Source organism: Camelina sativa, chromosome 11 (genome assembly GCF_000633955.1).
Source record: "Camelina sativa cultivar DH55 chromosome 11, Cs, whole genome shotgun sequence".
Taxonomy (NCBI): Eukaryota; Viridiplantae; Streptophyta; class Magnoliopsida; order Brassicales; family Brassicaceae; genus Camelina; species Camelina sativa.
The window spans coordinates 1,679,656-1,692,297 of NC_025695.1; the positions used below are offsets into that span (position 1 = coordinate 1,679,656).

Genomic DNA, 12,642 nt, shown 5'->3' on the forward strand with positions numbered 1-12,642 from the left:
AATAAAATGGTGAAACAAAATTAGAGTGGTCCAAAAACGATGACAGGTGTCTCTCATGCTTTGTCGAGAAAGACCCTAAACACAAAAGAAACATTGGACTTTATTATTATTATTTATTCACACCAGCGATGAGCGAACTCATGTTCTGCAGCAACTTTAGTAAACCCAGAAATATTAAATTTGTAAAAGATCTATACTTTAAGATCTCTTCTTTTGCATCGTATCGACGAAGCATTGTCTATTCTGCAGAGACACGTAGACCATTAGATTCGTCCTCTTATCACGAGAGTATAAAACTCTCTGAAACAAATAATATTTCTGTTGTTTGTAAAAAGTGTTTTTACCCTCCTGCAAGATTTCAAATAAAATGGTTACTTTTTACAGTCTGCCATTTTTATTTTATTTTTGCTTTTCGGCTTTGTTTCCTTTAGTTATGTATTGCCATTCAAGATGTCAGTTTCCATATTTAGAATATTAGTCCGACTCGAAAAGAAAATGAAAAAAAGGTGAAATTCAATTTAATTCATCAGTAGCATATATAATAAGGGGTATAGTGGAAAATATGAAGAATATAGTTTATAAATACAAGATGTATTATTTTCAAGTTATAAAAATGAACAATCCATTTCCTTTTGACAAAAAAATAAAAATCCATATTTAAGTTATGGATAATGACCAAAATAATCTGAAATACGTTGGATTTTAAGTCATCGGGTGAAATTATATCAGTTGGAAAGCCATAGACAAACTGATTACAGTATACTTACAGTTAGAATGAAGCAATATGCATGTTAGCTTTGAGATGGTCATATGACGGTTCAGAACCATTCCGTATGTTGGAAAGCATGCTTAATGACAAATGTATGTGTTTGCATTTACAAATTGCCTGTTTAATCGGTTTTATGTAAGTTGAAAAGATGATTTGTGAGTTGATTAAATATCTAGAAGTTGGAATATTTCAGAATCAAAAATGGGGATGGCACATGTTTGCTAGAGTTGTCTAGGAAAACAATTCAAATATTCAATATCACCATTATCAATGTTTGTTTTAAGAAAAAAGACACTGAATTTTGTCACATACTGGTAATTTACGAAGTCAAAATTTTCCGGTCATTCTTTATCTTTATATTGATAAGTGTATTTGTTTTATTGATGATAATTTTAACTTTTATGTAATAACAATTAAACAAAAAAATGTTTTTAAAAAATAAAGATCTCGAAATATTGGAAAATTAAAAACATCTAGTTATTTGTTAGAAACAAATGGCTTGTCGCTAAACTGATTAAAATATACAGAATGATTATGCCGTTTGAAATTTGCTCTCATTCCATCATTTGCTGCTATATACCTTCTGTTGATTTGGTAATTCCCGAACAGTAATCTTTTTTTGCCATTGCAGTAAAAGTTATCAACTAAAGGTATATATATATATATATATATATATATCGTTTCGATGAGTAATTATAGTTTTTGAATTATATTTCTTGTAATTTTGTTATTGAAGAATCTCTTCTTTTTTTTTTTTTGGTGGAAGTGGAGAGAAGAATCAATTAAGCACACACAGCTTCATCATATCTTGTTGTCCTTCGCCGACAACCTTCTTACCTTATTGCCTTTGTTTTGTCCCATCGCTTTCAACACAATTACTATTTATAGTAAACTCCCATCGGATTTGTATTTTTCTTTTATGCATTTTGTAACATTTAATATATATATATATTTTTTGAAATAATTCCCATTAACATACCCATTGCTGACATTATTTCAACTCTATTAAACCACTAATAAGTATTTCTGTATTTGCCATTATTTGTCCCAATAAAAAAAAGTTTATATTGGTACAAAACATGGATGCTATGTAAGAAAACTAAACCGGTATTTTAATTCAAGTAAACCGTAAATCAATCATTTGAATCAAATTGTAAGAGAATTAAATTTAATCAAAGCAATTAAACCCAACAAAAATCAAAAATTATCTTCAAATTAAATTTTGCTTTATATTTTATAAACCAACACCAGTAAGGATAAAAAAAAAACAGAAAACGAAGACCAGGTTAAAATCTTTTAGTGTAAACTTGGTAGTGTTTATTTTGGTCTAAACAAAAAAAATGCCTACAAATAACTATTAATATTAGAAGTAGTAGTATTGAATATTGATTAGTCAATAAATAAAACGATCTTGCTTTCCGAATTCACAAACAAAGTCTTAAAGAGTGAAAGGTGTTTTCACATCCCAAAATGTTATCAAAACACACAATTTCGTGATATTAGAGAGACTAAAGAGTCTCACGAGTTTCCAATTTGGGAAAAAGCATATTATTTTGTGTTTTTGCTTATTTTGACAACTTTATAAATTTCATAAAAGTAGAAAATCTCGTGGTCCATCTAAAAATGTCGTGATAAGCATGGGAACCACCCAAATTAGGGTACAAATTGTGACTCATACCTACTTCTTTCTCCATATTCAATCCCTTTCATAATTTTTCTGTAACTCACTTACGAAAAATTTATAGTTGCGTTTATATGATAAAGAGTTATAGACTATAGTATCAAAATACTAACTACGAAATATCCAAATCAAGAAAGATGATGTGGATCATTTCGTATATATACAATTGATACCTTAGGATTCATACTATATTCATTTTTCCTATATAAAGCAACCCAACTTTGTCAAGAAAAAAAAAGAAAGAAGCAAAGTCATCAACTCTGCAAACAGAAAAATCCATAAGAGTTTTAAAGTTATTTAACACGCATATTTTGTAATAAATTTGAAGTATATACCTGTACGTAACAGTGTGGTTCGACTTTATTTATGTTTATTAATGAGTAGTATATACTTTGTGGAGAGAATTGATTGCGAATCGTAGATAGAGAGGATTGCATTAGCTAATCTATGGATGATAAGTGAAATCTAGGCTTACCTTATTCCCAAGAAACTATGTCTACGCTTTTGTGGATTTTTACAGTTTGATTTCATCACGTTATTGAGAGAGAACCATTCAATAAAAAATGACAGGAGTTATGGTAGACCGTGATAATAAAGGCTAAGTTGTAAGTCTCAGCTTTTTTGTTTTTGTTATTTAAAATTACTAGTTTACTAATTTTAATATTAGACACATTCTTTGGGACGACGACAATATTCGTGCCGATAAACTTTCGAAATCTGCAATAGCATGAGGTTTCTGTTTTTTTCCATGTAAGTTCATCGGTACCTATATGGCTCTTTTTTGAAGAGAGTCATCTCCGATAATCTAATATAAGGGGTTGATCCCAAAAAAAAAAAAATACTAGTTTACATCAGAAAATTAATCTTACAACTTTTTCAACAATAAAGGGGAAATGACTTGCAATGTAAGATATCGTTTAAACAAAATGGGCCTATTAAATTAAGGCCTTATTAATTAAATTAAACATAATAGTATTTTGGGTTAACTGTATCCATTCTTGAAGCCCATTTGCATGACCCGTGTACCTTCAGTGTCCATTAAAATTGTAATATGGATGGTGTGAATCGTTTTCGAAAATCAAACGTTGGATTCGAATTGTGTACTTTTTTTCTTTTCTTTTGGTTGGTGGTATTAAAAACCTTTTTTGTGTGGGTTAGATATTTTGAAGTTTCACTGCTATGCTAGCTTTTAGAGTTCGTTATTCAACATCATATCTTTTAACAAGATTCTTCTGACAACTATATATAATTCTCTCCAATGTCTCTGTATGTATGTACGCGTCTGAATAACGTGCCTAGAACTTGCGCGTAGAAGTAGACCAAAGAGAGTCAAGGTGATAGGATTGTTGTACTGACTGAGCGACCGAACGAAGAAAGATCTTTAGAGTGCGTATCAACAACAACCAAAGTACACAAATCTCAGCTTTATTTAGACCGTCCGATCCTACTCAACTGTTGTACTAACTCACTAATGAAAACACAACACGTGTGTTTTGATACTCTTTCTTTGGAACGCTCTATAAAGGACGATGTCACACCAGATCCCAGCACCGTATCCACCACCTTCTCAATCTATCTCTCTCCCTCTCGTGAAATACCCACCGTCTGATCAATGCTAGTAGTATAGTTTTGTGACGTTAAGCTTTTTCTTTGTTGCGCATCTCTAGGCTCTCTCTATCCACTTGCTTATCTAACCGTCCGATCTTGTTGCTCTTTTTTTGGGTGGAAAGATATACACTTGAGTTGTAAAATTACTGGTTTGCAATATACTCCAACTGTATGAGGGTCTAGAGAACTAAACCGAATTAAACTATATACTAGTACTATATATATATCAATCGATTTGGCCTGGTAATATTGGTTTCAGTTCATTTTATTTTAATTGTGAAGAAAATTAGTTTTGACTTTGTGTAAGATCGATTTATTTCGACACAACTCTGATTCAATTTGACCGGACTGAAAAACTTTTATCAATATTTGATGTTAAGTTGTTCAGAAATAATGAATAAACGACGCCATGATTGCGTACTATGGGACTCTAGTCATAAACTACATTTATTTACCATTACATTATTTGTTTTTATGAAAATGTTTTTATTAGATCTCTAACAAAAACAGTTCGAAACCTGTTCTTCTGTGTATAACAAGTCCTTTGAAATTTTATTTATTTTTACTTTTGATTACCAGCCTTTTAAAATAGTAAATGATTGTAGCTTTTATAATTAGGTTCCAAGTGGGGAGAGTTGTCTCGGGGATCTCATTTGACGTGTGATGTTGAATTTATGATAGAGAACCTAATGATCTCGTGGTCCTTTTCACAGGGTATATGTTACAATCCAATATGCAACTTTCATGTCATGTGAATGAGATGAAGAGTGTGTGTTGACCCCAAAAAAAATGAGATGAATAATAGTGAGAACCCAAAAATTTTCAAAATGCAGTAGGTGTTAGCATTCGTAGAAGCAAGAAGAGCTTTGATATAGATAACAGTAAATTGTCCAAATTAGCAAAATAAATATCTTGAACATTAGAAAGACAACCGCTACAGAATTTGTGATAAAAAAAGGTTTTGTAGAAAAGAATAGAACGTTTTTTTTTTGGCTTTGTGAGTGCATCCTAAAGTCACATATCTCTGCTGTTAAGGACGAACTCTTTAAATATCTCTGCTGGGGTTTCATAATTATGGTAGTAATGGTTGGATTAATATCAGATTGTTTGTTTGTTTAAGTCTTCAAAACTTTGAGTGAACAACTTATAAACAGATTGCGCGAGTTTCAAATGTATTATCCTTGTTATATCTTATGTATTACTTTGGTATGTTGTGCATATAAATAATTCAATCGTTATATTATATACGAAGAAAAGAGGGCAACGATGATGATAAAAGGTGAAAAGGAAGTTTAGGATCATCTTTGTTTTCTATTTTGTTTTTCTCACTTTCAAATCAGACAAGACAACGAGGTATGGGTCTTTTTACATACAGAGACTCAACTTGAAAATTCCATCAAACCACCAATTAAAAAAAAAAAAAAAAAAAAAAANACATTTAACTATCTATCTTGTTAGAATCTAGGCAAAATAATTTTTTTAATATAATCATGCTGAATTTTGAACAAATAATTAAACATCTCAACCAAACTTTCATTAATATCTTTGAAAATTCAAGGAGCCCTAAATCTTGTCTTTTATGTCTCTATCATGAAAATTTTGAAAAGGATAATCAAATGTAAATAAGATTAAATTAGATTTTCACAATTACAAATACTATTATAATCATTTAGAAATTAGAAGTCTCTACCGTTACGACACTTATTAAAACAGTTTTTATACGTATATAATATATAGTACGTACCAGAAAAACGAACTTAATAAAACAATAGAAAAGCAGAACAAATGCTGCAGGCTTTTTAGCAATTGTCTCCCATTTGCTTTCCTTTGTTTCAGAAATTGTAAAAATACGAGGTTAAGTGAATGTTGTAATTGAAATAAATGATGCAGTTTGTGCATTCATCAAGAGAACAAGTACGATTGATTTTTTCTTTTGATGTTTTCAATGCAAACTAACGACTATATACAAGTGGAAATAGATAACTTCATGAACTATATATAACAAAATAGAATGCATCTTAGTTATATTTACGAACCGCAGTTAGATATGTGTCTTTAAAAGAAAAAACGAAAATGAGATTTTTTTTTTATTTTTTAAATCCATTAAGGACTTGGTGCGTGCATTCACTTTGTTAGCCACAACACATTCATACTATTAATTTTATGGGTTTCTTTGGGTTTTAGGGGTTATATTTTGTACTTCATTACTTACTATGAAACACTAGTTTTGGATCCGGATCCGGATCATGTATATATAATAGTGAATACAACCATACACAATTACACACTATTTGACTAAACGCGAACGCACTAGAGTTGTATGGTTGAAAAAAAAATAGACATCGTAAAGTCGATAAATTTCACAATACGGAAACTGGTATAAAAGTCGGGACGCATGTCAGGGGCATGGGGCTTATATTATACTAGTAGTTAATAGAATAAAAATAACAACTAATGTATTCTTGTTTATCACGCCACGGTTTTTAATATTCACAAATATTGAAAACTAATTTCAATATATAACAAGTAAAGAACTGGAATTACAACTCAAATCAAATTACTAAAAGTGGAAATAATTTTGTCGAAAACACCCAAGTCGTGTATCTTTCGTTTTCTATAAACTAATGGAATTCTTCAAAAAATTTCCCCATCATATTAAAAACTTTCGGATATATAATTCATTTTTTTTCTCTATAATATATGCATATGTATCTTAACAAATTTCTATTTTAAATAATAGACTATGAGGAAACAGATAAAGGTTGTATTATTTGTTACCAAAAAAAAAAAAAAAAAAAAAAAAAAAAAAAACTAACTACGAGTAAAATAGTTTAGTGTGTCTCATGTGCGGCGAGGAAAAAAGTTTTGGGAGAGGAGAAGAAAAAAAAACTTTGGTTTGAAAAAAACGAAGAGCTGACACAAGCTCATTGCTTAGGCTACAGTAACAGCCACCGTCACATTTATCCATATGACAGACCAATCATTTTAACCTTTGTTTCCTAGCTGGCGCGTGACAGACACTTTCTCTCTCTCTCCATGCCCATAAAATCTAAAAAAACTCTGTTTTTTTTTCTTCCCTCTGCTGTAAATGAGATATCACAGAGAGAAGAAAGAGAAGAGAAGAGAGTGATGGGAGATAAGAAATTGATTTCGTCTTCTTCTTCTTCTTCCTCGATTTACGATACTCGTAATCATCATCATCAACCTCCACCGTCTTCTTCTTCCGACGAAATCTCTCTGTTTCTCCGGCATATTTTCGACCGTTCTTCTCCTAATTTACCTTCTTACTATTCTCCGGCGACGACGGCTACGACGATGATCGGTGTTCACGGTGACCCGCATGCAGATAACTCGAGATGTTTCGTTTCTGATGCTGCTGCTGCTGCGCTCATGTCGTCGAAGCGCGTTGGTGATTTCTCTGAGGTTTTAGTCGGTGGAAGCTCAGCCGTTGGATCAGCTTCTACCGCCGCGTGTTTCGGTTTCAATAACAGCAACGCTCAAGGAAACAGCTCTGGGACTACTAGAGTATCGTCTTCTTCTGTTGGAGCTAGTGGGAATGAGACAGATGAGTATGACTGCGAAAGCGAGGTGCTTTTTTTTTTTAAAAATTTCTCTCTCTGTTGCATGTTTTTAAAAGTTCAATCTTTGTTTTGTTTTCTAACAGAGATTTATTTCTCTGACGGGATCTGTACTTTTTTTTTTTTTTTTTTTTTCATTTCCCCCTTAAAATGCGCAAACTTGTTTGTTTTGTGAGAGAGTGTCTTCATTAATGCACACCGAGTCTTGAATGAATTACCAGGAAGGAGGAGAAGCTGTGGTTGATGAAGCTCCTTCTTCCAAGTCAGGAGGTCCTCCTTCGCGTAGTTCATCTAAGAGATGCAGAGCTGCTGAAGTTCATAATCTTTCTGAGAAGGTTTTTTTTTTTTTTTTTTTGTTTATAGTAAGTTTTGATTTTTATTCAAGGCATTGATTAAGTAAGACTCTTTGTTCTGACAGAGGAGGAGAAGTAGAATCAATGAAAAAATGAAAGCTTTACAGAGTCTCATCCCAAATTCAAATAAGGTAAAATAATAGTAACTATATATAGAGAGACACATCCTTATGAGTTATGAATATACCAGTCTCTTTTTTTTCTTTTACTTATTTTTGGGTCTGATCGATCATAATGAGTCATTATTAATGACCATTGCAATTTGTTTGTCGGGGAAGACGGATAAGGCTTCAATGCTTGATGAAGCTATAGAGTATCTGAAACAGCTTCAGCTCCAAGTTCAGGTCAGTAGAGTGACTCACGCACTATATATGTATCCTCTGTGGGATTAGGATGGTGATATAAGTCGTTTTTGTTTGATCTTTGTTGCAGATGTTGACAATGAGAAATGGAATAAACTTGCATCCTTTGTGCTTACCTGGAACTACATTACACCCATTGCAACTCTCTCAGATTCGACCCCCAGAAGCGACCAATGATCCTATGCTTAATCACACCAATCAGTTTGCTTCGACTTCTAATGCACCGGAAATGATCAATACCGTGGCTTCTTCATACGCTTTGGAACCTTCCATTCGCAGTCACTTTGGACCTTTCCCTCTCCTTACTCCACCTGTGGTGCGTAGTTAAATAACACATTTTCACTCTATAGTGCAAATTCTTGAAAGGTAGTTTGTTAAAGTGTAATTATTGTTTGTTACTTAAGGAGATGAATCGAGAAGGCGGGTTAACTCATCAAAGGTTGAACATTGGTCATTCCAACACAAACTTAACGGGTAAAAGTCTTCTTGAACTTTGAATCTTTAAGCTCAAGTTTTAAGACATTGTCATCTCTTGTGTTAAAAACGTTGCGGCATTTGTGTATTTTGCAGGGGAACAAGCTGTGTTTGACGGACAACAACCTGACCTAAAAGATCGACTTACCTGAACAGTATCTCATCTTTGTTTTCCTATATGTTCTTGTTTCTTAGAACGCAAGAAACAAAGCTGCCCATCTGCCGGACAATGAATATGCATTTAACGGTCTTTATTTTTATTTATTTATTAAGGTTCTATTTTATTTACAAATTGTTGTTGGCTCGCTAGAAATGCAAATGTAAAAGCGGATCTCTTGGCACCCTATACGCGCACATCCCCGCATAATGTTCTGTATATAAACAATGTCATTTCTTATTGGCTGGTCTGAGCTAATCTTTTGTTGACAAAAAAAAAAAATTGTTGTTCACACGAACTCTAGTCTTCGGATCTAGTAATAGCTACTGCTATATTAAAAAAAAAAAGACTGAACTTTTAATACAAAGTTGTTAGGTTTTTTATAAATATGGTCGGATGTAAATTATCTAAACCATCTTCGCATTGTATTGGAGACTATTGGCTTTGTAAATTGAAGACTTTTTAAGTCTTTTAAGTACTATGATAAAAAAATTTCCTCATAAATTCTCCAAAAAAGTTTTTTTACTTTATATACGAATCTTCTTTAAAATATTATTGAATATACAAATAAAACATAATTTAAGAACATAAAAAAAAAGGTAAAAAAAGGAAAATTCGCGGATTCTGTCTTTAAAGGAAAATATCAGAGAAAAAATTCGGTTAGAAGGCGACTGGAGAGAGAGTTGTTGAAACAAAGTCAGATACTTTATAGAGCTCGAAAGTGTCAACACTCATAAAACAAACTCGCCGGAGACGACGACGCAGCAAAAAGACAGGGTTTTTAATGGAGAAGAAGAAAGAGAACGGTGTTGATGGGAAGCAATCGGGTCGGGTCATAAACGGACCCACTAACCCGATGGTCACACCTCTGCTCAATGATCTTTACCAATTCACCATGGCATATGCTTACTGGAAAGCTGGCAAACAATCTGAGCGATCTGTGTATGCATATATATATATATATATATATATATAAAAGTCCCTTCAATAAATCTCAAATCTTTTGAATCCACAAAACATGTGTAAAGGTTTCATCTTTTTTTCGATTCTCTCTTTTCAGGTTTGATTTGTATTTTCGTAAGAACCCGTTTGGTGGAGAGTACACTATTTTCGCTGGTTTAGAAGAATGCATCAAGTTCCTCGCTAATTTCAATTTGACTGATCAAGAGATCGATTTTGTTCGTGATTCTTTGCCTGGATGTGAGGTAAATAACAAATCTCTCTTCCCAAAAAGTTTCGATTTTTTTCATCTTTTTTTTTAAAAACTGTTTTGGAATTTGAAAAATCAGGAAGCTTTCTATGATTATCTTCGAGGACTTGATTGTTCTGACATTGAAGTGTATGCTATCTCGGAAGGATCAGTTGTTTTCCCTAAAGTCCCTTTACTCAGAATCGAAGGTCCTGTTGCTGTGAGTTTACTTACTTACTACTACTACCCATCTCTATTTAATTCGAGTGATCAGGTTTTTTGATCAGTTTCTGTTTTCTTATGCTTAACTTATTAGGTTGTGCAATTGTTGGAAACTCCATTCCTCAATCTCATCAATTATGCATCTTTGGTTGCTACTAATGCAGCAAGACATCGTTTTGTTGCTGGAAAGTCTAAGCTTCTACTCGAGTTTGGTGCTCGAAGAGCTCAGGTTTCTCACTCAGAACATGTTATGTGTTTAGCCTTGGATGTTGAGGTTTTGTTTGCTGCATCTCTGATATGTTTTGTGATAGGGACCCGATGGCGCAATAAGTGCATCTAAATATTGCTACCTTGGTGGTTTTGATGCAACAAGGTATGTCTCTTTACTAGTGATTTTGTTTTGTTATGGAAGCATTGATAGAGAAGAGAGGATATGATATTTTTCAATTTTCCCTTGCTTTGTTTTTACCGCAGCAATGTTGCAGCGGGGAGATTGTTTGGGATACCCCTTCGTGGTACTCATTCCCATGCTTTTGTTAGCTCATTCATGGTAAGTTTGCTTTAGCAAAATTTGTGAAAAACTCAGCTCCAATATGTACTTTAACATTGGTTCTTTTGTAGGGCCTTGATGAAATTGTTGACAAAGTGCTTCGAAGTTCTGATGGGAAAAGCACTTGCGAGGATTTTGTTTGTTTGGTCCAATCATGCCTAACGAAGATTCAGGTTTGTTAAGTTAAATCTATATTTTTTTTCTCAGTGTAGTATTGTTCTGGTTTTGATTCATCTCTTCATCATAATCTTTCTTGTGATTGGTGGACGACAGAATTCATCTTCATTACAAGGGATTTTTTCCGAGACAAATCAAAGCGAGCTTGCAGCATTCATTTCATACGCACTGGCATTCCCCAACTCCTTTCTCGCTCTTGTAGACACTTACGATGTGAGTAATAACATTTCTTCATCTCATCTGAAGTTAAGATTTTATTGGTGTTATCGTAGTTACAAAGAACTAGTGATTCTAACTGTCTTACAGGTGATGAAGAGTGGAATTCCAAACTTCTGCGCTGTCGCTCTAGCACTTAATGAATTGGGGTCTGTAATCAATCTTCCATTTTTTCTCCATTTTTGATTCGCCGTTGCAATTTTTTGAAGATTCATGACTTTGTGCTGTTATGCAGATACAAAGCAGTAGGCATTAGACTGGATTCAGGTGACTTAGCCTATCTTTCTACTGAGGTCAGGAAATTCTTTTGTGCCATAGAGAAAGACCTCAAAGTTCCTGATTTCGGGAAGATGATCATCACTGCTAGTAATGATCTAAACGAAGAGACAGTCGATGCCCTAAATAAACAGGTAAACCTCTGCTTAACCTTGAGAACTTTTCTTACCTTTAGGCCTCACCTTGAAATGTAACAAAATCTTTTTTTTTCATCCTGAAAGGGTCATGAAGTAGATGCATTTGGAATTGGAACCAACTTAGTGACTTGCTATGCACAAGCTGCATTAGGTTGTGTTTTCAAACTAGTGGAAATAAACAATCAGCCTCGGATCAAACTTTCTGAAGATGTTACTAAGGTTTGAATTCTGGACTCATTTCCATTAACACTGTTGCTTCAAACTTTATGTGTTCTTTGTATAAACCATTAAACCCACTCGCTTTTCTTTTTTTTTGCTCTCTTCAGGTATCGATACCATGTAAAAAGCGTACTTACAGATTATTCGGAAAAGAGGGTTACCCTCTGGTTGATATAATGACTGGAGAGAACGAACCACCTCCAAAGGTAAAAGAAAGACATTTAGCTTTCTTGAGATATTTCAATTTTGCCTTTTAATTTATTTATTTTGGATCCTAAGGTCGGTGAAAGGTTACTTTGCCGCCATCCATTCAATGAATCGAAAAGGGCTTATGTGGTGCCACAACGCGTTGAAGAGCTTCTGAAATGTTATTGGCGTGGAAATGCAGGTTAAAAACAGTGCTCTCAGCTCTTACTGGATACTGACAAATGCTTATGACTCAATTGTGTTTTTCTTTTTTTACTGTCATGAAGATGAAACTAGGGAAGAGCTAGAGCCATTGAAAGAGCTAAGAAACCGTTGCATCAAACAGCTCGAAAACATGAGACCCGATCATATGAGAAGATTAAACCCTACTCCATATAAGGTATAATAATCCAACTAAACCCCTGAGAAAACCTATTTGTACTTTGTACCAAGAGCATTCTGAGAGAAATCTGACTTTTACTTACACT

The 12,642-nt window shown here is 33.4% G+C and overlaps 2 protein-coding genes across 3 annotated transcripts; both read left to right on the plus strand.

Annotated features, from left to right (window-relative positions):
- Positions 7,166-9,242, plus strand: LOC104721045 (transcription factor SPATULA-like). 2 transcript variants are annotated; one of them, XM_010438949.1, is made up of 7 exons: positions 7,166-7,646; positions 7,858-7,971; positions 8,055-8,120; positions 8,268-8,333; positions 8,422-8,667; positions 8,756-8,825; positions 8,922-9,242. In XM_010438949.1, exons 1-7 carry the CDS (start codon positions 7,188-7,190, stop codon positions 8,975-8,977), a joined length of 1,077 nt encoding a protein of 358 aa, XP_010437251.1. In that variant the 5' UTR covers positions 7,166-7,187; the 3' UTR covers positions 8,978-9,242. The 2 variants fall into 2 exon arrangements, with proteins under 2 accessions (XP_010437251.1, XP_019087206.1); XM_019231661.1 differs by having other exon boundaries at positions 8,756-8,823; positions 8,900-9,242.
- LOC104721046 (nicotinate phosphoribosyltransferase 1-like) lies at positions 9,611-12,580 on the plus strand. Its single transcript, XM_010438950.2, has 14 exons — positions 9,611-9,924; positions 10,043-10,187; positions 10,272-10,391; positions 10,488-10,622; positions 10,705-10,766; positions 10,868-10,943; positions 11,015-11,116; positions 11,217-11,333; positions 11,427-11,485; positions 11,572-11,746; positions 11,834-11,968; positions 12,076-12,174; positions 12,248-12,356; positions 12,442-12,580. The coding sequence occupies exons 1-14, from the start codon at positions 9,767-9,769 to the stop codon at positions 12,558-12,560; spliced, it is 1,611 nt and encodes a 536-aa protein (XP_010437252.1). The 5' UTR covers positions 9,611-9,766; the 3' UTR covers positions 12,561-12,580.

Coding starts and splice junctions, on each gene's coding strand:
- LOC104721046 (XM_010438950.2), top strand. CDS start 9,767: ATGGAGAAGAAGAAAGAGAACGGTGTTGATGGGAAGCAATCGGGTCGG. Junction 11,117..11,216: donor CATGCCTAACGAAGATTCAG/GTTTGTTAAGTT, acceptor GGTGGACGACAG/AATTCATCTTCATTACAAGG. Junction 11,747..11,833: donor TCGATGCCCTAAATAAACAG/GTAAACCTCTGC, acceptor TCATCCTGAAAG/GGTCATGAAGTAGATGCATT.
- LOC104721045 (XM_019231661.1), top strand. CDS start 7,188: ATGGGAGATAAGAAATTGATTTCGTCTTCTTCTTCTTCTTCCTCGATT. Junction 7,647..7,857: donor AGTATGACTGCGAAAGCGAG/GTGCTTTTTTTT, acceptor ATGAATTACCAG/GAAGGAGGAGAAGCTGTGGT. Junction 8,668..8,755: donor CTCTCCTTACTCCACCTGTG/GTGCGTAGTTAA, acceptor TTGTTACTTAAG/GAGATGAATCGAGAAGGCGG.